General features: G+C 31.6%; 2 protein-coding genes across 2 annotated transcripts; one reads left to right on the forward strand and one right to left on the reverse strand.

The window, feature by feature from the left end:
- The first annotated feature begins 13,257 nt into the window (after positions 1-13,257).
- On the forward strand, positions 13,258-16,748 carry LOC112715875 (carbamoyl phosphate synthase small chain, chloroplastic). Its single transcript, XM_025767694.3, has 9 exons — positions 13,258-13,464; positions 13,676-13,808; positions 13,888-13,976; positions 14,071-14,199; positions 14,304-14,432; positions 14,508-14,620; positions 14,711-15,058; positions 15,427-15,592; positions 16,105-16,748. Exons 1-9 carry the CDS (start codon positions 13,341-13,343, stop codon positions 16,194-16,196), a joined length of 1,323 nt encoding a protein of 440 aa, XP_025623479.1. The 5' UTR covers positions 13,258-13,340; the 3' UTR covers positions 16,197-16,748.
- A 233-nt stretch (positions 16,749-16,981) lies between these two features.
- On the reverse strand, positions 16,982-17,652 carry LOC112715876 (histone H3.2). The gene has a single exon (XM_025767695.3). It carries the CDS (start codon positions 17,553-17,555, stop codon positions 17,145-17,147), a length of 411 nt encoding a protein of 136 aa, XP_025623480.1. The 5' UTR covers positions 17,556-17,652; the 3' UTR covers positions 16,982-17,144.
- Positions 17,653-24,217: the final 6,565 nt, after the last annotated feature.

Consider the following 24,217-nt stretch of genomic DNA (forward strand, 5'->3'; position numbering starts at 1 on the left):
TATTAGTTAATTTAAAAAATAATTTAGTAAATTATGCATGTAATTTGTAATAAAAAAAAGTTGTTACAAAATAATTAATTTACTTTCGTAACTAAAGAAAAAAATGTTACAAAATCATGTTACATTTTGTAACAAAATTTTTTGATAGAAAAAAATTGACTGTCACGAAAAATACCTTCAAGTCCAAAATTTGTTACCATTTTTGTAACGGCTTCTAGTTTTTTGTATCAGAAAAAATTGTTACAAAATATGGTATTGAATTATATCAGTTCCATTTTTCGTTACAAAAACTTTTTGTAACAGGACTTACTGCAATGGACTCCTTTTTTTGTTACAAAAAACTTTTGTTTCAAAATTTCGATGTTTTGTAACAATATTTTTTGTTACAAATGCGCCTTTTTCTTGTAGTGTGGGTGTTGGAGTTGTTTCAAAAGAGAGAAAGAAGGAGAGGTGAGGGAGATGAGGGAAATGGATCCTCTCAGTTTTTTGTCCTTAATTGTTTTATAAAGTACGATCTCTCACCTTAGACTCTTTAAGTGGGATTAAGAGAAAATAAGTGAGTAAAGATATTAAATGGTGAGATCACACTTTACTAAACAATTGAGGACAAAAAAAATTGAGAAGCTCCACTCTCGCAGGGTCACGGGTCCACTGGCATGGGACGCGTGTCATGCATGCTTGCAATACGCACGGAATGCAATATACCAAGGGCGGATTGTTGCTCCGTCAAAACAGCGTTCTCAGCCTTCTATTAAGCACCGTTTTTGTCATTTTTAGTGCAATATTCACTCTTCTCTACAATTATAAAACAAAAATTAAAAAAAATACTATTTATGCTTCTCATATCAAATACTATTTACAAATTTTGTTAAAGATATAATAATTAATGTTGTCTTTTTTATCGGCTTAAATTTTTAGGATTAGTGATTTTATGACATGGTATTAGAGTTCTATGTCTGAAAGGTCTTGAGTTCGATCCATGGTGAATCCCAAAAATAAAAAAAATAGCATAAGACAAATAAAAAAGAAAAAAAGGCTAACACAAAAATTAAGTAAACTAAAAAAAATTTACTTCAATTTTTGGAATGAGTGATTTCATGACAAATTTAATGACAATAATTTCCATAGATAAAAGGAAGGAGGCAAGAGCTGTGCTAATTGTAATGCACCGCTTAGACATCGATCCATGGTGAATCCCAAAAGTAAAAAAAAATAGTATAAGACAAATAAAAAAGAAAAAAAGCTAACACAAAAATTAAGTAAACTAAAAAAATTACTTCAATTTTTGGAATGAGTGATTTCATGATAAATTTAATGACAATAATTTTCATAGATGAAAGGAAGGATGCAAGAGCTGTGTTGATTGTAATGCACCGCTTACACATCGAAGTGTATAGACAGTAGAATAAGTTACTTCAAAATAGCAAGATCCTTCTCAGTTACCTATTAATGTATGAATACTATCAGTACTCCCTGTTTTATTGGGTATTGTGTGACACTAGTAGATCACAACTGTATAATAGAATATGAAGAGTTAGCTAGTATAATTTTTCTTTCTTCTTTTTTCTTTTTTTTGGCTATATATAGTTGTACCTTTTGTCTCTGTAAAAGTGTGATTTATCCACTAATGCAATAGATTTATTTCTCTTTTCTTTAGTTTGTGTAAGACCTAGAACTTTTGAAAAAGGGCTATCATGAGCTAATTTCAAAATTCAATATTTCTGTAGCTTTAATTTCAGAAATTTCTTTATTAAAGAAATTTGGAGCAAGTTTTGATTAATTGAATTTGAAATCAATTAACATTATTATCCAATTTTACAATTATTGGATTATTTTCTATATTCAAATTATAAAGTTGATAGTTGTGAAATAATAAAGATTTTATATGTTTTGGATTAAATAATTAATATTTTAAATATTAATAATACTACTTTGGAAAATAAATGATTTAATTATAATATTTCTAATTATTTGATTTGGACATTTCCTTGAAAATAATTTGTAAAAATAATGAGCAAATAGTATTTTCTATATACAATTAGTGTTAGATTTAATTTGGGTTTCAATTATTACATTATTCCCAATTTTATTTGAAATTAGCAAAGTACCCTTAACCCTAAGTTTCAAAAAATGAAACCCTAGTCACCCCCCTAAACACACACACAGCCGCAGCCTTCCCCAATTCAACCAGCAGCAACAGCTGCGAAAATGGAAGAAAGAAAGATATAGAGAGGGAAAGGAGAAACGGGATCCGTGGAGGAGAAGAAGGAGAGGGGGGAGAAAAGAGACTACGCCGCGCACTGGGCTTCTCCGCCACCGCGCCATCGTCTGGCCGAAGAGGAAGGAGAGCGTCGCGCCGCCTTGGAGTCCACTGTCAGGTCCGAGCGAAGAAAGAGATCGAAACAGAGGGCTATGCGAGGAAGAGGGTGGTCGTGGGTCGCCGTTCTGCCTCGCCATCGCCACTGAAGCCACACCCAGTCCAGCTGCACCGCCGTCCCTGTGCCGTCGCAAAGCAAATCAGAGGGGAAGGAGAGGACCGTGAAGGGGAAAAAGGGGTCACGCCGCCCAATCGCCGGATTGCTTGCCACCAGTGTCGCTGGTGTTGTCGCGAGGAAGAGAGGGGGAGCCCCGCCGGAGGAGAATCGTCGCGGAGTTGTTCCTGCCGCTGCGCCCAGTTGCTGTTGAGGGCCTTGTCACCGCTCATGAGGGTGCGCCGGTAAGCCTCTACCGCTGGAAATGCCGCTGTCGTCGCCGGAAGGCCTCGTCGGTAAGGATTTTAAGCTGGTTCTCCTTTCCGTTGAGTTTTGGGAACCTCATTGTCACCACATGTTGTTCAAGTCACCGCTTTCGCTTGAGGTGGTTGCCGGGCTGCCACCGAACCGAAGCAGAGTTAGTAGTGGAAGAGGAATAATGAGAAGTTGTTCTCATTGCATGAAGGCTACACACACCATAGAAACCTGTTACCATAAACATGGATTTCCTCCTCATTTGCAAAAGTGATTTGGAGTAGCAAATGTGAACAATATGGTTGTTGCTGAGAAAACATGTGGAGATAGCAACATACCTAATGTGCATTCAACTCAAGAGGAGAATAGTAAGAGCCTAGACAACTTATTTTCTGAAGATAAAAAACAAGCATTGATTTCACTATTCCAGCAATATAAAAGTGATACTGCTCATAGTTCTCTTCAAACACAAGCCATAAACACAGTGATAGCTCCTTTAGCAGGTATACACCATATTTTATCAGTTTTCCACATTTTTTTATACACACATGACTGGATTATTGATGTTGGTACCACTGCATATGTTACTTTTTCTCTTCATACTTTTCACTCTCATCACACAATAGATCCTGTATTAATCAAATGTCCAAATGGAATCGAGACCACAGCAACAATTAGTGGAACTATAATTTTAACATGTGGTTTTTATCTTACAAATGTGTTATATGTGCCCTCTTTCAATTTTAATCTCATATCTGTTTTTGAAACAACTAATTTTTTACCTTGTCAATTCTTATTTAATAATATACACTTTGAGATACAGGACAATTTTTTCTTAAAGATAATTGGTCATTCTAGACAAAGAAATGGCTTGTATATCTTCAATACAGATGCAACTTATGTCAACTTAGAAGTAAAGAATAGAGAACTAGTCAACACCAGCAATTCAGTTAGTGTTGCTGCTATCACAAACACTATAAATTATGAAACATGGCATTATGGATTAGGACAAGTCTCAATTGGTAGGTTACAAGAAATAAAAAAGAGTTATCCTTTTATTGTATATCCATTAAAAGGTAAACTTTGCGAACTATGTCATTATGCAAAACAAAGAAGATTGCCTTTTCATTTGAGTCAAACAAAATCTGTTAATTTATTTGATTTAGTGCACATGGATATTTGGGAACCTGTTTCTACTCCATCTTTTGTTGGCCATAAATTTTTTTTAATAATAGTAGAAAACAAAAGCAAGTTCACTTAGCTATTTTTTATGAAAAATAAAGGTGAAACTTTTTTTTTATCCAACAATTTGTGCAACTAATTGAAACCCAGTTTCAAACAAAAATAAAGAACATCAGGACAGATAATGGAGTTGAATTCATCATGAGTTCCCTTTATGAAAAACAGAGAATAATTCATCAGACTTCATGTGTTGAAACACCTCAACAAAATGAATTTGTAGAATAAAAATATCAAGATATTTTGAATATTACTAGGGCACTCATTTTTAAGGCTAATCTTCCTAAAATTTTTTGGAAATATGCTGCATCACATGCTGTACATATTCTCAATAGAGTGTCTAGTTTATCTATTAATAATAAAAGTCTTTATCAGATTATTTTTAGTAAAATGCCAAACATTCAACACTTCAGAATTTTTGGATATCTTGTATTTGCTTCAACTTTAGTTGCAAATATAAAGGAATTGGATAAAAGAGGGAAAAAATACATTTTTCTTGGCTTTAAAACAGGAACAAAAGAATATCTTTTAGTGGACATTAATAACAAATAATTTTTCACATCTAGAAATATAATTTTTTATGAAAATTTCTTTCCATATAAGAATAATCAAGTTTCTCATCAATTTAAACATGTTTCCAATTCTAACCAAGACACTAAGCCTACATTACATAATCATGATCCTATAGATGTCTTTGATAGTAGTACATTATCTTTCTATACTTTAGATTTACATCCCATTCAATATACATTGTTAAATACTCCTTCCAACACAATTGATGTTCAACCATACCCAACCTTACCCATTTCTTTAAGTTTACCAGCAGCACCAACATCATGTACTACCCCATCATATGATGAAAATCTATCTAATTCCTAGTCCATTGACATTAATCCACCTCCTTCACTAAGAAGATCTTTCAGAGAAAGACACAAGCCAAGATATCTTGATGATTATGAATGTATGCAAACTACTGTCTCTAATAGCATGGTTCAATCATCAATCACAAAATCATATCCTCTTTCCAATTACTTGAGTTATAATTCCCTATCACAATCACACAAAGTACTTTCCATTGTAATTTTCATAAATCTAGAACCAAAGAACTCTGAACAGGCTATTCTGAGTGATTGTTGGCAGAAAACAATTAAAGCTGAGCTTGAAGTATTGGAGGAAAGCAAGAACTGGAAAACTTACTATTCTATTGAAAGGGAAGCATGCAATCAGATGTAAATAGATTTTTAAAACCAAGTATAACTCTAATGGGACTATAGAGAGACACAAAGCAAGGCTTGTGACCAAGGACTTCACTCAAACACAAGGGTATAACTATTTTGATACCTTTAGTGTTGTAATCAAAATGAATATCCTTCGTGTATTCTTAGCAATTGTAGCTAGTAAAAACTAGTTTATTCATCAATTAAAGGTGACCACTGCCTTTTTTCACGGTGATCTACCTGAAGAAGTCTATATGAAGTTGCCCCTTAGTTTAAATGCATAGCCAGGAATAGTTTGCAAGGTGGAACGATCCTTATATGGCCTTAAGCAAGCAAGTCGCAAGTGGAACTCTAAGTTATGCTCTGTCTTGATTGCTTCATGTTACTCACAATCAAAGACAAATTATTCCCTTTTCACCAAATCTTTTTCAATAGGTTTCACTTCTATTCTTGTTTATGTTGATGATTTGGTTCTAGCGGGGGATGACATAGAAGAGATCTAGCGTGTGAAGATGAAATTCGACACTTCGTTCAAAATCAAAGATTTAGGCGAACTAAAATTTTTCTTGGGCATGAAAGTTGCAAGAAACAAAAGAAAAATAGCTTTATATCAAAAGAAGTATACTCTTGATCTCCTAAAAGAGTATAGATTATTAGATTTAAAACCAGCCAGCACATTTATGAATTATTCAACTCATCTCTCAAAAGTCGTCAGGAACATTATTAAATGATGCTAAGTCATATAAAATACTCATCGGAAGGTTGATATACCTCACTAATACCAGGCCTGACATAAGCTTTGTTGTTAGCAAGTCAATTTCTAGATTGTTCCATAGATGAGCACTTCAAAGTAGCCTTACATGTATTGAAGTACTTGAAAGGAGCACCTGAAAAAGGATTACTTTTTGAGTCTATTTGTGACTTGTCCCTTCGTGGTTTCTCAGATTCTGATTGGGGTACATGTCCGAATACCCGAAGGTCAGTATATGGATATTACTTCTTTCTTGAAAGATCTTCGGTATCCTAAAAAAGTAAAAAATAGCAAATAGTTGTTCGATCATCTTCGGAGACAGAGTATTGAGCAATGGCTCTTGCAACTTGTGAAGGAATTTGGCTTATATACATCTTGAATGACTTCAAAATCAAGTTACCAGGTCCTATGATATTATTTTGTGACAACCAATCTGCTAGATATATTGCGGCTAATCCAGTGTTTCATGAAAGAACGAAGCACATTGAGATTGACTGTCACAAAGTTAGAGAGAAAGTTCAAGATGGTTCTTTAAAGCTCATGCCAATTCCATCAAGAGAACAACTTGCTGATGTACTTGCAAAGGCACTTCCACCAGGTCTTTTTCAAGAGATATGTAGTAAGCTTGGAATATATATTTTGTACACTCCCAGCTTAAGGGATGCTATTAATGTATGAATACTATTAGTACTCCCAATACTCCCTGTTTTATTGGATATTGTGTGACACTAGTAGATCACAGCTGTATAATAGGATATGAAAAGGTAGCTAGTATATTTTTTCTTTTTTTTTTCTTTCTTTTTAGCTATATATAGTTGTACTTTTCTATCTTTGTAAAATGTGATTTCTCTACTAATACAATAGATACATTTCTCTTTTCTTTAGCTTGCATAACAGAATCTTCATTTTTTCACTAAGAAATCTACAGCTCAAAACAGATTTTCTCATTACTAGCACACAATATTCTAATTTTTCTATTCTAAATGCAATCCTTCAAATGCTGGTTATATTATGTTGATGAGAAATCCAAAATGCTACACTCCGATATCATTATTTTGCAGCTATCAAAATCAAGCAAACTATGTTGTTTTGTTTTGTTATTTTTTTTTGGTGATATATGGGTAAAACTATCAAGGGAGTTGAATAGGCCCATACAATATATGCGTAAAGTCTATTAATATGGCTGAGTGCATCTAAGGTCCTACACTGAAAGAGGGGAAAATAATAAAAACAAAACAAAACAAAAAGCTGCATCTGAGATCCACATAGTATTGGCGTCAACTTCACCAAAATAACAAAATAACAGAGCATTGGTTTCAACTTTCAACTCCTGGCATCAATGCATCTTTCGAACATCTATAATAGCTTTATTCCCATTTATGTTGCATAGCTCTTTGTTTTACAAGTTTATGGAATAAGTTTTATTCTTACTTATCGAAAAAGGAATAGCTTTGACTGCTAAGTCTAGCATAATGAGTTAATGGGACTTCCTATAAATTATTTGAATTTCTTTAACTTGTTAATAGAAATCAAATTGCTGCTTTGTATTATTAATAAGGTTGTGGATTCGTTACTCCTACTTTTAGGTGGGAGTAACATTATCTAACATAAAAATATTTACAAATAGAACCCCATTCTTTTATTTTGAAAAAATTAATAATTAAAAGTTTGCCTGTTTGTTTTTGCTATTTACACATTTTCCATTTTCTTTTAATCATTATGTCGAAAGAGATGAGATGTTTGCCTTTCCTAAGGTTCTTGCCATATTCTCGTCCACAACTACTACTGTGACTGTCGCCACTGCCTCCTGCACTCAGCACCGTCACCACTCCTTCTACTGCCGTCGCACCACATACACTTTCCGGTCCCTCCGCCACACCACACTTACCGATCCCTCTGCATTGTTATGCTTCGTCTCTGCCTCTGCAAACTACCCAAGTTTCATTTCACTTTATTTTATTTTATTACTTTTTCTATGGAAATTTTTGTGAATTTGGATATTTTTCTGCTGTCTTTGCACCATACTTTTTATTATATTTTATACTTCGGCCCCTATTTTTTGTTTTTCATAGAAGAATTGCTATATGTCCTTGAAGCAATCATAATACATTTTGTGAGATATGAGTCTAAGGGATACATCATGCAAAATTGGTCTTTCTTTATCAATTGAAAGTTAAATCTTGTTTTCTATTGGCTTGTCAAGCTAATTGACTAATTATTATTTTGTCATGTGAAGGATTCATTGACTAAACGTGTTCCATGAGAATTGAAAATCTTAATCATCTCTTCTACCCAAAAAGCTATCTTAATTAATTTTGGATTCTTTTCATAGCATTTTTCTTTTAGTTTTACATAATAATATACTTCATGCTATCCTAATGTGTAGAGTTGTCTTCACTGTTAAATGAATAAAATAGGTTGTGGTTGTGAGCTTGGAGAATATACATTATTCAGCCTCTGTATTGCCAGTTCATCGTTTTCTATTAAAAATTGACTATTTGTTAGAACTACTTATATCTGAAGTATACTTGGAATTTTGTTAGTCATGCTGCTGCAGTTCTAATTTTTCATCCACATTTTTTTGGTTCATTTGTTAATTACAATCCATTAATGTTTGTCTGTGATAGGGAAAGGATTTTGTAATGACATCTTCTGAGCCTATACGAGTTTTTTGTGTTTCTTAAGTTTATATCGACTAGGTTTTTGATACAACTATATGTATTTCTCTTGTTGGGAATGGTGGTCTGATGCTAATTTTGTGGTCTTGGAGAAAATCTATGGAAGGTGCAAATAACAAGTTAAAAGAGAGTAGCACCTCCAATTTGGAGTCTTCAAAAGAGAAGGGAATTTTTGAGTTTTTTACCATATTATTTTAACGATTGATGCTGGTTTTGGACTTTAATTTTCTATGAATATCCACCATCAAGCTCATTTGATTCGGTAATCTATCCAACTATATTTTGCATGTATGCTGCTTATTTAAGCTACCTATTCAAGTGCCCTCGTATCAAAAGGATCACGTTTCTTATATTTATTGTTAGCATGTTATTTAACTATCAAGAGGTATCATGTTTTGTTGGGTTGTGAACTGTGTTATGAATGGTAAAAAGTATAATTTAGGGTTTCATTTATGGATTAGCCTTTCTCTAGGTGGAGTTGAATTTTTATCTCTCTTCTCTATATAAGTTGAAGGGGGTAAACTCATTAACCTTTTTCCTAGTCCTTGTAGCATTATTCTTGGGAAAAGGACTACATATATTGCAAAATTCATTCATGTACATTTTTCAAAGTTGTTGTTATCCTAGCATGTGGTCAAGACTTGTGCTTTTCTTTAGAAAAATGAATATTTTCATAGAAAATTTTGAAGGTATAACTTACTTTGACCATTTACTATAATTTTCTATGTTATCTTTTTTTTTCCTTTTGTATGTAACTTTGAATTTGGAACTATTACTTTTCGTGGTTTAGAATTGTATTTCTATGGAATACATTATACGTAGTTGACGTCTTTTCCTTAAGCCAATGTTTGCCTCAGGTGCCGAATTGATATAAGGAATTTTTTGTTTGTTTAATTCTAAACACAAGCAATACCCATACCTCCTGCAAATTTTCATTTGTCATTGGCTCTTTCTTGGGCCATTATTATCAGCTTGCTTTTATATGTACAGTCAATTAAGATTCTAGTATTGAAAATGTAGTGATAGACCTCTTTTTTGTGTTTTATTTTTTTACAGTGCTAATGATGCAATTTTGGGTGAAAATGAAGAAAGACTACATGCTATATGGAGGGAAGGGCACTACCGAAAATTAGCCTAGTTAAATAAATGTCTATACAAATGTCAAAGATTGTCATATATGCTGTTAAGTTACTGCATGGTGCATTAGAACCTTCGTTATTTGTAATTTTTTTTTAAAGTTGTATTCAGTTAGAACAATAATGAAAGAGTTTCCAAAAATGAGTTTTGGTTATTCTTAAAGAAATTGAAGTAAAAAATTGAGGTTATTTGAGGTGAAATTGATAAATGGAATGTTATTTGTGTTGGTTCCTTTTTCTAAAGATTTTCAAATGCTTTTAATGGCACTCCATGGCTTGAATATTCCAAATAGAGCTATTATCTCATCCTTTAACTGAAATAAATACGCATTCTTATTCTTTTTTATGTTTTTATGTTAACAATATTTTAAACTAGCTTCGCTATATTCCAACCTGATTGGTATTTTCTAATTCTTGAATCGAAAATGTTTTTATTATAGAAACACGAAATGTGCCAGGGCTTGAGATCATGAACTAGAATATCGAATAAATCAAAATCACTTTCAATTCGATCCACTAAATAAACTATGCTTACAGATTTTAAAAGGAGATCCAACATTTAGTCACAATATAGTATTATATAGAATCTCTTAGGACACAAAAAAGACAGACAAATCAAAACAAAATATAGGTTTGTTTTCAAGTTTTTAACTTGAAGCAGAAAAAAATAGACAGAGTCAAGACAATCTGAATGATCGCTCTCTTGACATCTAAGGAAAAATAACAACCAAATTCGAAAGAGAAGCTCCTAGTGAGAAAGAAATTTAATTTGGCTTCCTAATGTTCTATTCATCAAGAAATACTTCATTCGTCAATAACAATTGCGATGCTATTATAGGCTTACAGAAAGTAATGTAAATAATCAAATTCAATTATAAACAAACATATTGGTGCAAAAATAAAAGAGCACTTTGGATGTTTGCCCACCTGAAAATTTAAAACAAGCATGGCTAGGTATAATAGATGCGATATAATGTAATCCAAAGAATGAGCAATAGCAAAGTTCAACCATACCCTGAATTTATATTTGGCGCTTCACTGAATAGTCTGAGTAGTAGGTTATTAACATCTTCTATGCAAAAGTAAAACAAGGATTATGATTATGATGAAAATATGTTTTTCTTTATTATTAAATGATAAAATTCATGTTCCGAAAATAAGGGTGGATACTTCACAGGCCAAGTGAAAGCCATAAAATGCATTTCTCAAAAATGCTTACTATCTTATGTCATTGCCCCTTAAAGAGAATAGTTTTGAATAGTTCATCATCAAAAATATTTGTTCATAGATACTTAACTTGACAACTATTTTGTATTTAGTATTCACATAAATCGTTTTATGTTTTGGCAAGGATAGAGATATTGAGTTAGGTACAAGTTATACTTGCATAGAGTCTCAAATTTACTGTGAAATCTTACAAAAATAAAAACATCCAAATTCACATAATTTTCATAGAAAGGACAATAAAATAAAATAAAAATAAAATCTTAAAGGAGTAGTTCGCAGGGGCAGAGATGAGGGAGAATGATTGAGATCGGAGATAGTGGTGACGAAGAGGAACATAGCGGCAACGTCAAAACTCAACGCAGAGGAGGTTGGATATGTGGCGACTGCTGTAGAATCGTTAACTCCACTGAGATACTGAAGAGCTCCAGGAGTGAAGAGGAGCTCTCCGAGAGCCCGCTTGTTAGTTTCAACTTTCTCAACATTGATGCTGGATAGACACTTGTCAATTGTTCCATTTGACTCATCATCAGCAAGAATACACTTTCTAGAGGGTGCCAGATTATGCTTGGCAAAGAAAGATTGTTAAGAAAAAATTATACATATGATATAGTTTTGTTATATTTGATGCAAAGTTCTGATTCAATCAAAAACAAAAAGAAGGGAAAATTGTACTTCTTATTCAAATTGTGTTGGTTTGGTTAAATCAAAGGGGCAAATCTTTTTTTTTTTAGAAAAAGTTTTCCAAGTCAAGTCAGATCTGAAATCTTCACACAATCAGACACCAATTAATAATCACAAATTTGAAGAGAAAAATTCATTATGCTTATTGCCAATTGCAATACTCAGTTAAGACGATGCATTTTCTTTTTCACCCTTAATCTGTCATTGAAGTGGAATAATTGTTTTATTTTCTTTTCCACCTTTAAAATAAACATTGTGATGCGAAGACAACAGAAAAATTTTCAAATTTACAAAAATTGCTATAGAAAAAGCAATAAAACAAAATAAAGTAAAATGAAACCTGGATAGTTTAAAGGGACAGAGCAAAGCACAACAACGCAGAGGGACCGGGAAGTGTGGTGTGGCGGCAATAGGAGTAGTGGCGGTGCTGAGTGCAGGCAACAACAGCGATGATGGTAGCTGCAGAGATGTGACAAGAACATGAACATTAGTGAAAAAGTTCTAGCAGAGATATCTCTTTCATCTCTGAAATTATGATTAAAATGAAATCTGAATAGTTCGCAGAAGCAGAGACAAAACACAACAATGCAGAGGAACCGAAAAGGTGGTGTGATGGTAGTAAAAGGAGTAATGGCGGTGTTGAGTGCAGGCCTCGACAACGACGGTGATAGCTGCAAAAATGTGACAAGAAAACGAACATTAGTGACAAAATCTTAACAGAAACATCTCTTTCATTTCTAAAATTATGATTAAAAGAAATGAAAAAAAATCTAAAAACCAAAACTAGAAAGACAAAATTTTAATAATTAATTTTTTCAAAAATAAAAAAATAAAATTCACTTTGTAAATATTTTTTGGTAGGTTAACAGTACTTTCACATAAAATAAGAAGTAAGAAATCCATCGCCTATTGATAGTGTTTAACAGAATCGTTTAAAGAGGACCACTATTTTTCTAGACTAAATTTTTTAGATTAGGATGAATTTGGTGTGAAACACAATAATATTTTATTATTAATGTTTTACACTGTTATATTAGTAGTACAAATATCATTAATTTTTTATAATAAAAATATTTAATTATAAAAGACAAAATGTGGGTGAGATAAAATATTATTAATGTTTTTGTAAAGATTTATAATGATATATAACACATCATTTAGATCATTTTTAAAAAATTCATCTCTAATAATTTAATATAAAAGAAAATAAGGTTTTTTTTTATATCATGAAACAACCACCACAAAGTTCTTTTTGATGGTGTGAAGTTGACAATTTCATGAATTAAACAATATCATTATTATTCAAGTATTTATCTAAAATCTTTCAATACAGATATATAGTGTTGATGCACAAAAAAAGAAAAACTTAGTATAATGAATTATCTATTTTCTTAAACACCCGCTTTTTATTAGCAAAACAATATTTCAATTGAGCTTATTTGAATTTCTTAAGAAATCAATCTCTGATTTATTGGATATCTCTTTGTCTTTAAGGTAAAATTCAGGAAAATAATTATGTAAAAATTAGAAAAGTGAAAAAGGGAAAAAATGGATGAAACTTGAAATACTTAACAAAGCCTAGCTCAACGAGGAGGGAAACAGTTATAACTTACAAGTTACAACTCGGTGACGGAATTCCTTTCGCTTTAACTCACTTTCAAACAACTCTGTCACCCTTTCCTCAAATGGCCACCAAAGCCTTCTCCGTACCCTTCGCTGACGTCACCAACAGCGTCAGCTTCCCCTTCGCTCCTAAACCCCCAACCGCATCTCCAAGACACTGCGTTTTCTCACTTACTTGCTCTGCCGGTAACCCTCTCTTCTCAACCACGAGTGTCTTAACTTAATGTAGTGTAATCAAACCAATCAATTTCACTTTATGAAATCCATTTCTTCTATTGTAGTGCATTGTCATTTGGATGCATGGAAATGATTAATGATTACACATAAACATGTTAGTTATAGTAATACAGCTCAGAGCTCAAACAAATTTGATCAAGTTTTCTTGCTTGATTCATAGGTAAGGGTGAGAGGCCTTGGAAAACTTCGGATGCAAGGCTTGTGCTTCAAGATGGTTCAATCTGGAATGCCAAATCATTTGGCGCTTCTGGAACCCAAGTTGGTGAAGTTGTTTTCAATACATCATTGACTGGGTGAGAAAAAACTATAACTATCAAGGAATTAGGATCTGTAGTTATCATTCTGAAATTTTGATAATTTTGTAAACTGCAGTTATCAAGAAATTTTGACGGATCCTAGTTATGCTGGTCAGTTTGTGCTCATGACAAATCCGCACATTGGGAATACCGGTGTAAATTTTGGTATGTGTTTATGTTATAACTACAATTTCCATGAGTCTTGAATCCATGTGCTTGGAATTCATTTAAACCCAATTTTGGATGCACTGCCCGATAGATGATGAGGAATCAAGACGGTGCTTCCTTTCTGGTCTAGTTATTCGGAGTTTGAGTATCAGTACATCAAATTGGAGATGTGTTAAAGCACTCGGTGATTACTTAGTGGAAAGGAACATCATGGGAATCTGTGAGTACTTGGTATATGAAATTTGTTTTGAGAAGTAATTTAATATCAAAATAATTTAAGTTCTTGCCATTGATTGAGTTTGATGGTAACTTGTGATGCAACAGATGATGTTGACACGCGTGCAATTACACGAAGATTGAGACAAGATGGCAGTCTTATTGGTGTCTTGAGCACTGATAATTCTAAAACAGAACAGGAACTACTGCAGATATCTCAGTCGTGGAACATTGTTGGTAAGGATTTGAGTCTTTGTGGTCATGTAAATGTTTTCTAAATTGAGTTACATGAGTCCTATTTTATATTTGCAGGTATTGATCTAATAAGCGGCGTCTCATGCATGTCTCCACTTGAATGGATTGATAAAACAGAAGATGAATGGGAATTCCATCCAAATAAAGATCCAGCCGGAGAAACTTTCCATGTAATTATATTCCATTAGCACTGTCTCTTTCGTTTTGTTGTCTATTGGGGTTATTTAAGTTGTGCTTTCATGCCATCTAATGAACTGTAGGTAGTTGCTTATGATTTTGGGATTAAGCATAATATACTTAGGCGATTAGCATCATACAGATGTAAAATTACAGTTGTGCCGTCTACATGGCCAGCATCAGAAACTTTGAAGATAAAGCCAGATGGGGTCATTTTAAGCAATGGCCCTGGAGATCCATCTGCCATTCCTTATGCTGTTGAAACTGTAAAGAATATTCTTGGAAAGGTGCCTGTTTTTGGAATTTGCATGGGCCATCAATTGTTAGGCCAGGCTTTAGGTGGCAAGACCTTCAAGATGAAATTTGGTCACCATGGAGGAAACCATCCTGTTCGCAACCTGAGAACTGGCCGTGTCGAAATTAGTGCTCAGGTATGTCAACTAAAGGTTTTTTTTTTCCCTACCGATTCTTTGTATTGTAGTATATCACCATAAATATGGTTAACCTAGTGTCATATTGGCAGTAAGAGCTACTATGAAAATGATAAATTGGTATAAGCAATATCACAAATTCAATTACAAAGTTTAATTGAGATGAAACTCACCATGGTAATGTCTTTCTGTGATGAAATATGAAGCAGAATATCAAATTCAATTTGAATAAAATCAATTGCAATGATGTTTGGCAAACTATTTGATTTTTAATGTCTTTTAACTTTATTAGAAATTCCAAAAATGTAAACATCTTATTGTTGGACTTGCGGTCTTCTTTCATGAAATGATGGTATATGAATTCGCAGAACCACAACTATGCGGTGGACCCTGCCACATTGCCAAAGGGGGTGGAGGTTACACATATCAATCTTAATGATGGAAGCTGTGCTGGTCTAGCCTTTCCTTCTCAAAGAGTTTTGTCCCTTCAATACCACCCTGAAGCATCCCCTGGACCTCATGATTCTGACTATGGTATGAGATTTAGAATTTTTTGCACATATTATTATAAACATTATATGAAATGATGAAACCATAGTTTTTAGTGCAAGTGAGGTTTCTACTTTCTTTGATGTCTGTTGTGATTGAGTTATAAATATAGTGATGCTTTAATTAAGTTAGCTAGAAAAAAGTGTTGTATTAGTACTTAGTAGTAAGTTAAATTAGTATATTAGTTAGACAATTATATGCTGATATCAGCAGTTAGTTAATAGTTAGTTAGAGATTGATGTATTATAATTGGCTAGTATGCAGTGGCAAGGTGTATATATGTGCATTGAAGCAATAACAGAAAACGTGACATTCGTCACTCATTTTTTCTCATTTTTGAGTCTCACTGTCGTATGGTGTGAGTTCCATACTAACATTTCCTCACCACCTTACTCTGCAAGTAGAACAGAGTTTCTTCATCTGCATTCCAGTTAACTTGCTTCTTTTAGTTGCTAGTTTGTCACAAAAATACTAATACCCGCTTGTGTATAATGCAGCTTTTAGAGAGTTTGTGCAGTTAATGATGCAGGATAGAAAGAAAGCTAATAAAAGTCTAAAACTGGCAGCAGCGCAAGCTTCGGATGCATAGGTGCTTTCTAGTGTTGGCGGCAAGAATTAGGGTATCTTCATAAAATGTCATTTTGGTCCATTGTTTTTGAAGATGTCTAGGAAGTAGGAATTGAGTTTTCGTCTTTCGTGTCTTTCTATAACAAGGCCAAGCTACAAGCAAGTGAGAATTAACGTATTCATCGTAGCAACACTAGCAACCACCAAAGTTTTGCTAGGCATTTGCAACAGATTAACATTTGTCTTGCAACCCAATGTAGCAATGCCTACGTTAAAAAAAAAATTAGCACTAAATAAAAAATAATTAAGTATGAAGGACAATATAAATTTTACAAGACAATGATACCACTATATTCATTCAACCCCATTCATTTATTTTTATAGCCTATCCCTTAATTAAAGGTACTGGGGATTTGTGTGGAGCATGGGCCATACTGGAAATTCAATCTCAGTAGATACGATCTGTCTCCTATTTCTCAACTATGAAGGAGCCGAGCTGGGTTTTATTAGCTGCCATTTTGGTTGATTTATTCATTAATAAAAGGGATTGGTTTTCAATTTTCATGGTCCTGTACTTCACCCTGTCTTACTTTACAGTTTACACAATCTCAACCAGAATAATTATTAAAAAAAATTATACTACCGTAAAATTGTTGAATTGGGTCCTCCTTTTAGATTAATGTTCTTACTAGTTCCTACTATTAATATTAAGTTTCTCTAATTTCTTTCGGTAGCCTTATAAGAAAAAAACCAAAACCACAGAACCTAAAATGGCAACTGGCAAAAATAAAGCTAACAAAAACTCCAAAAGAACAAGATAACCATTAAGGCTCTATCATAAAACTTCAGAAATAATAATTCAATTTGGAGATTGAATCATAGAAACAAACAACAATGTAAGCACGATTCCTGATAAACAGCACATAAAAGTTACAAATAGATTAACAAATCGAGAGAAACGATAACTAAACTAAGCCCTCTCGCCCCTAATCCTTCTTGCAAGTTGAATATCCTTTGGCATAATGGTGACTCTCTTGGCGTGAATGGCACAGAGGTTAGTGTCCTCAAACAACCCAACCAGGTAAGCCTCCGCGGCTTCCTGGAGAGCCGCCACAGCGCTGCTCTGGAACCTGAGGTCGGTCTTGAAATCCTGCGCGATTTCCCGAACCAGACGCTGGAATGGGAGCTTTCTAATGAGGAGCTCAGTGCTCTTCTGATATTTCCTGATCTCTCTCAATGCGACAGTTCCGGGCCTGAATCTGTGTGGCTTCTTCACTCCGCCAGTTGCCGGAGCTGATTTCCTTGCGGCCTTAGTGGCCAGTTGCTTCCTCGGAGCCTTACCGCCGGTGGACTTGCGAGCTGTTTGCTTGGTACGTGCCATTGATGGAAATGAACGAAGCGACGAATGGGAATTAAAATGAGTGAAGATGTAAGTCGAAATTTGAATTTGTGCGTTTTGCCGAATGGATTTTGAAGCAATGGTGAGGTGAGTATATATAGCAAGAGAGGGTATGGGCGGAGGGTGAAAATTGTGGCGCGCGAGTAAAATTTTTGTTAGAGATCCGTGTGTAGTCAATGGACGGGTGTGATTGGATTATCGTACAAGGATGACGGATTTCCTTCCGTTTATAAGTTTTGGGCTTACCCCCAAAGTCCCAAACTTTGGCGCCCGCGGACTCACGGTCAAACTCTTTCAAATTTCATTTCTTTTCAAGATGGTAAAGGTATTTTTAAGTTCTTTAGTCTGGGTTATTACTAGACGAGGATAAAATAAGATACAATAGTGAAAATAACGATAAAAATATAAGGGGTTAATTGATTTGCTTTTTATTTTTATTATTTGAAAGTGGTTTTTATTTTTAACTTTTTACATCTAAAGAAATGTGATTGGTTTGTAAAAAAAAGATTTATTTTTAAACGTTAAAAATAATACAAATATATTTGGTTGATCTATTTTTAAAATGTATTTTTTTAATATTTTAGAATATAAAATTATATTTTTATTAAATGTATGATTAGTTATTTAATTTTTTTATTAAGTTAATAATTTATTTTTATGTAATATCAAACATAAAATAAATTACTATCTTAAAATAATTAATGAGTAATTACCCAAATCAGTCTTCGAAGATTTTAGAATTGGACATTTTAGTCACCAAAGAAAATTAATACACAGATCAATCCCCAAGGTTTTACTCCCGCAGACAAACCAGTCTCCAGTTCATTTTTCGGTAAAGTAATTACCCAGATCAGTCTCTAAATATTTTAAAAATAGACATTTTAGTCCCCAGAAAAAAATAATGTACAAATCAATCCCCAACATTTTTCTCTATTAGACATAATAGTCCTCCGTCCAAAAATAAAATAAAAATAAAATAATAATAATTATTAATTACACAATAATATTGTACTATATTTTTTTATTTTTTAGACAAAAATAATAATAAATTTATTCATTAAATTCTTATATATATATATATATATATATATATATATATATATATAGTCATTCAATAATAATAATAATAAAATTATTAGAGATTATTTTACAAGAAATTCAAAGTTAAAACCATTTAATATTTTTGTATTTAGGTCCAGTTTAGGTAAATAACTTAAATAAGTTCTTTTGGAAAAAGAGCTTAAAACATAAGGATTTTTATTAATAGCCAGCTTATAAATAAGTTATTTTATATTTGAATTTTTAGTTATAAAAGTACTTATTTTAAAGTTGTAGCGTTTGGATAAATAACTCAAAAGATAAATTTTTTTTTTTACAAAAGAGAATGAATATTAAAATAACGATGATAACAAATACTTTCCAATATTGAATGTTGATTTTACATAACCTAATCACTAATATTGTGTATGATATAGTAGGTGAAAATAAAAAATAAATATAAAATGTGTGTCAATGTATATTTTATTGCTGTTTTTTATTTTTTATTTTTACTCCTATTAGAACTCTCTTCTCCGTTATTGAGGTCAAGAACTTGTTATAATTAACTATGAAAATAATAATAAGCTATAAAATTACATATGAAAAAAATAAAATTAAAACTGAAATTTCATTAATACAAATTTAATAATAAAAAATAGTGATAAAATGATAAAAAAAAATACTTAGAAGGAATATATGCAATAAGTTGTTCAGATGTAATTTTGTCTGAAAATGTGGTGGAGGATCAATACTTCCATCAGATGTTTTATTACGTAAAAATGGTAAGACTTGGAACATTGCGTAAGAATGATGGTGGAAGGCAAGTGCTTCTAGCAGATCTTGTGTGAAAATGGTGATGAATGGTCAGTATTTTTCATAGAGTCAAGAAGGAAAGTAGATTTTTTTGTTATAAAATAAATTTTTTTTAAGTAAGTGGTAGAATGACTTCTCGAGAAACAATAAGTCATATATTTCTACTTCTTCAAAGAGCTACAAATTAACTTTTTGAGAAGTTAAAATCTTTTTTTAAAATAGTGCCAAACACATAGATCGTGACTTTTCATAATCCAAAAGTAAAAAAAAAAAAGTATCTTTTTTTAATACATATTTTTTAATACAAACATATATATATATATATATATATATATATGTTTGTATTAAAAAAATATGTATTAAAAAATATTTTAATTTAGATTTATATTAAATACATATTTTTTTAATACAAACATATTTTTTAAAATAGTACATATTTTGATTATATTAAATACAAAAATATCAAATAGTTTTTAACCTTAAATTTTTTGTAAAATAATTTCTAATAATTTTATTGATTATTATTATTATTATTATTATTATTATTATTATTATTATTATTATTATTATTATTATTTACATAATAATATTATACCATAATTTTTTGTATTTTTTAGATTAAAATAATAATAAATTTATTCATTAGATTCTTATATATGTATTTATATATATAGATATATAGTCACTTATTAATAATAATAATAATAATAATAATAATAATAATAATAATAATAATAATAATAATAATAAATAAATAAATAAATAAAATTATTAGAGATTATTTTATAAAAAATTTAAAATTAAAATCATTTGATATTTTTTATTTAATATAATCAAAAGATGTACTATTTTAAAAAATATGTTTGTATTAAAAAAAATATGTATTTAATATAAATCCAAATTAAAATATTTTCTTTTAATACATATTTTTTAATACAAACATATATTTTTTTTACATAGGACATCTTTTGATTATATTAAATACAAAAATATCAAATAGTTTTAATCTTGAATTTCTTGTAAAATAATCTCTAATAATTTTATTATTATTATTATTATTATTATTATTATTATTATTATTATTATTGAGTGACTATATATATAAGAATTTAATGAATAAATTTATTATTATTTTTGTCCAAAAAATACAAAAAAATAGTACAATATTATTGTGCAATTAATAATAATTATTATTTTATTTTATTTTATTTTTGGACGGAGGACTATTATGTCTAACAGAGAGAAACGTTAGGGATTGATTTGTACATTAGTTTTTTTTGGACTAAAATGTCCATTTTTAAAATCTTTGGGGACTGATTTGGGTAATTATTCTGCCAGAAAATAAAGTGGGGACTGATTTGTCTGCTGGAGTAAAATCTTGGGGATTGATCTGTGTATTAATTTTTTTTTAGGACTAAAATGTCCGATTCTAAAATTCTTGGGGACTAATTTGGGTAATTACTCATAATTAATTGTATTCATATTGATCTACCAAGTTAATATACAAAATGACCCTTGAAATTTGACTTCTGATAAAAAGTGACTCGAGTTAGTCCTTCCGTCCATTTCTGTTACGGGAAAGATGACATTGCACAATTAAACAACGTCGTTTTGCTGTTTACGCCTAAATGACATCGTTTTATTTATCCCTTTCCTCTTCTTCCTTTTTCTTAATGTCTGAAGCTTCCACCACCCTCAATCATACCTTCCCAACCCCTTCGCTCTCACCACCATCACCACCATTATCCTCCTCCTCACCTTTTTTTCATCTACCACTCCAATTTGGGTACAGATTTCTCATTTCTCAAATTTCTGAACTCAAATGAGCTACAAATTCTATCTTCTTCTTACAATCTGATTGCTATGAGAGGTTCAGATAAAGCTTTGACCATTATTGGTGAAAAGGTTCTTCATTCATTGCCAGCAAAACAGACTCCAAGGTACTTTCTCTTCAAATTTTTTAGAAGTATTAGTAGCTGATAACTAGACTGTAGATAATATCTTCTTAGCTCCTTTGGCAGCAAGGACAGATTGGTTCAATTGTTGGTATTCGTCGGTTGAGAAGTTGGAAGATGGGTAAACTGCCATAAGAATTTTTTACATGAATACTTTTATTTTGTGAGGAAGAGATAGCTTCTAAAGAGAAGTCCATAGAATTTTCTATCTTAAAGTCTTAGGACACATTCCAATGGAAGTATGGTAGAAGAAATAAGTCACTTTTACTCAAATTGTACCATAAATTAAAGTGGTAGAATAGGGAGAGGTGAGGAGGAGGGAGTGGTGGTGAGAGTGGTGGAATTGGAAAGGTATGATTGAGGGTGGTGGTAATGAAGTGGTGGGAGGTTCAGACATTGAGAAAGAGGAAGAAGATGGAGGAGGAGTAAAATGACGTCGTTTAGGCATAAATAGCAAAAATGATGTCGTTTAATCGTGTCACATCATCTCTCTAGTGATGGAAATAGATAGAGAAGTCAACTTGAGTCACTTAAAATTTCAAGGTATAATTTGGGTCAATTGAAAATTAGATGACTAAATTGAGTTAGGGATCAATTTTCAAATCATTTTGAATATTGACTCGGATTTATAACTAATTTATTATTCACTATAACTTTTTAGAACTAAATTGATCACACTTTTATTGGTTCTTTTTTCTTACTGCTTCTAACACTGTTTGCTATAGTTGGCTATTTTAGTTGAACTTAAAAAATTTCATCTTAAGTTTATACCTATATTAGAAAAGCATGTTATTTTTTTAAAATTAATTAATAAAATTTTATTTACAAATTATATTAAAAATTATATTTTAACATTTTTCAAAAAGATGTTTATGTAAGCTGGTTAGAAAATGAAAACTGATAATAATATTTGGTGGCAAAGAATGGAGGAGTTAGTATGTTAAAAAACTAATGGTAAAAGAAAGAGGAGAAAAAAAATCAATGCATAAAATTGATGGTAAAAGAGAGAAAAAAAATTAATGCATAAAAAGAGGAGTCGGAGATATTTGAATTTTAAACATAACACTGAAAATTTTTTCAAAAATAATGACTGAAAATTCTGGAAACGAGAAAAATGTATTTTTCAACTTTGTTTTATTTTTTAAAAATATTTTTATTGAAAATATTTTTAAAATGTTCACTCAAATATATTTTAATGCCTTATTTTTATTTTCATTAAAAATAAAAATAAAAATGCTCAAACTAATCAAAACCTAATAATTAGTGTTTACTTCGATGTCGGCTCTTCATCATCTGGGACTGTAGTATGTTTCAAGGGTTGGACTGTTCGTCCATTAAAGCGGTACGTGAGCTGGGTTCAGAAACTTCTTCCGCTTCTGGTAAATCAAAAGGCAATCTTTCACATTCTGTTAGGGAAGAAATTAGAAAAACGACGAAACTTATAGGTTGCCGCCACAAATTCCACCCCAAAAAACCATAGGAATAAATGAGATTTGTGGATGTGGATAAAGATATGCTTATGATACTATAATTTACGTTTTATTGAATTGAGTATCTTTTTTCAGTTTTTGCGTCTTATTCGGGAATGTGAGTTTTTGTTTCCCAGTCCTTTGTTGGAGGAGAGCCTACAATGTCCGAATGTTTGAAAGAAAGATGCTAATGTCACTAAGGGAATAGCTCCAAAGTCGAATTATATATTTTATTCGATACAAACTTTTTTTTGAGGATCCATTATAATAATGAAAAAGATTTCTGCATATCCGCAAATAGCGGTCAATTATATCAAAATCAGATGAATCGGCCCTTCAATTCGAATTAGCAAAAGCAATGTCTCCTTGCATAATATGGATTCTAAACATTCATGATCTCGATGTGAATGAGTCGAATTACTTATCTCTCAGAAGATTTTTTCTCTTGTTAAAGGGTCTATTCTTTTTTCCATTATTTTTAGAAAAGTCGACAAATTGGATGGATAAGCAAAAGATATTCTTTCTTTTTATTTTTTTGATACTCATATAAAGTAGAAGATATTTTAACCATTTGCATCAAACTCAGACTTCCTTCTTGCATACATGCTCCTCCGGACGCACATATTAGAATAAGAGATAAAAGTTAATTGCCATTTCTTCATGTTCGTTCCAAGTTCGAAGTACCATTTGTACAAATAAAAATCTCGCTCGTTACAAGATTTCTTCTTCATATAGATAGATATAGGATCTATGGAGCAATTACAAGTGAATCAATTTAAAAGAGACCTAAAGTTAGGAATTTCTCAATAGGTAATGTTGCTCCAATACCCAACCAAAGGGCTACTGCAGTACCAATCAAAAAGATGATCAAAGATTTGATACCTGACACACTAAATATAACTCCTAACTATACCATTATGTTTGGTGATAAATTAAATTTAAAAATAAACAAATGATAAAAAATAATTTATTCTTATTTTTTCATATAAAAAATTTAAAAATATATATAATGATAAAAATATAAATATAAAAAATCGATAGAAATAATAAAAAAATAAAAATAATAAATTATGTTTCTTTTTAATGTTTCAGTATTTTTCATGAATATAAAATACATTGATTCATATTTCTAAATATAACGTATACGTCTATGTTTAATATGTTAAATACAATTTTATATCTATATGTCTTTGTTTCAGTGTCACGTGCCTCTAAACAAATATAGCCTTAAAGACTTGGATAGTTTTTAATGTTAAACAAATTGTATGACTATTTGTAACTATGTTTCTTTACCAAAAATTACCGCCAAATGCCATCCACTATCAGCGGGTTTCTCCTCGCGTGACGCAACCATCGCCGCCCGATCACT

The sequence above is a fragment of the Arachis hypogaea genome, chromosome 10 (assembly GCF_003086295.3).
Source record: "Arachis hypogaea cultivar Tifrunner chromosome 10, arahy.Tifrunner.gnm2.J5K5, whole genome shotgun sequence".
In the NCBI taxonomy this organism is placed as follows: Eukaryota; Viridiplantae; Streptophyta; class Magnoliopsida; order Fabales; family Fabaceae; genus Arachis; species Arachis hypogaea.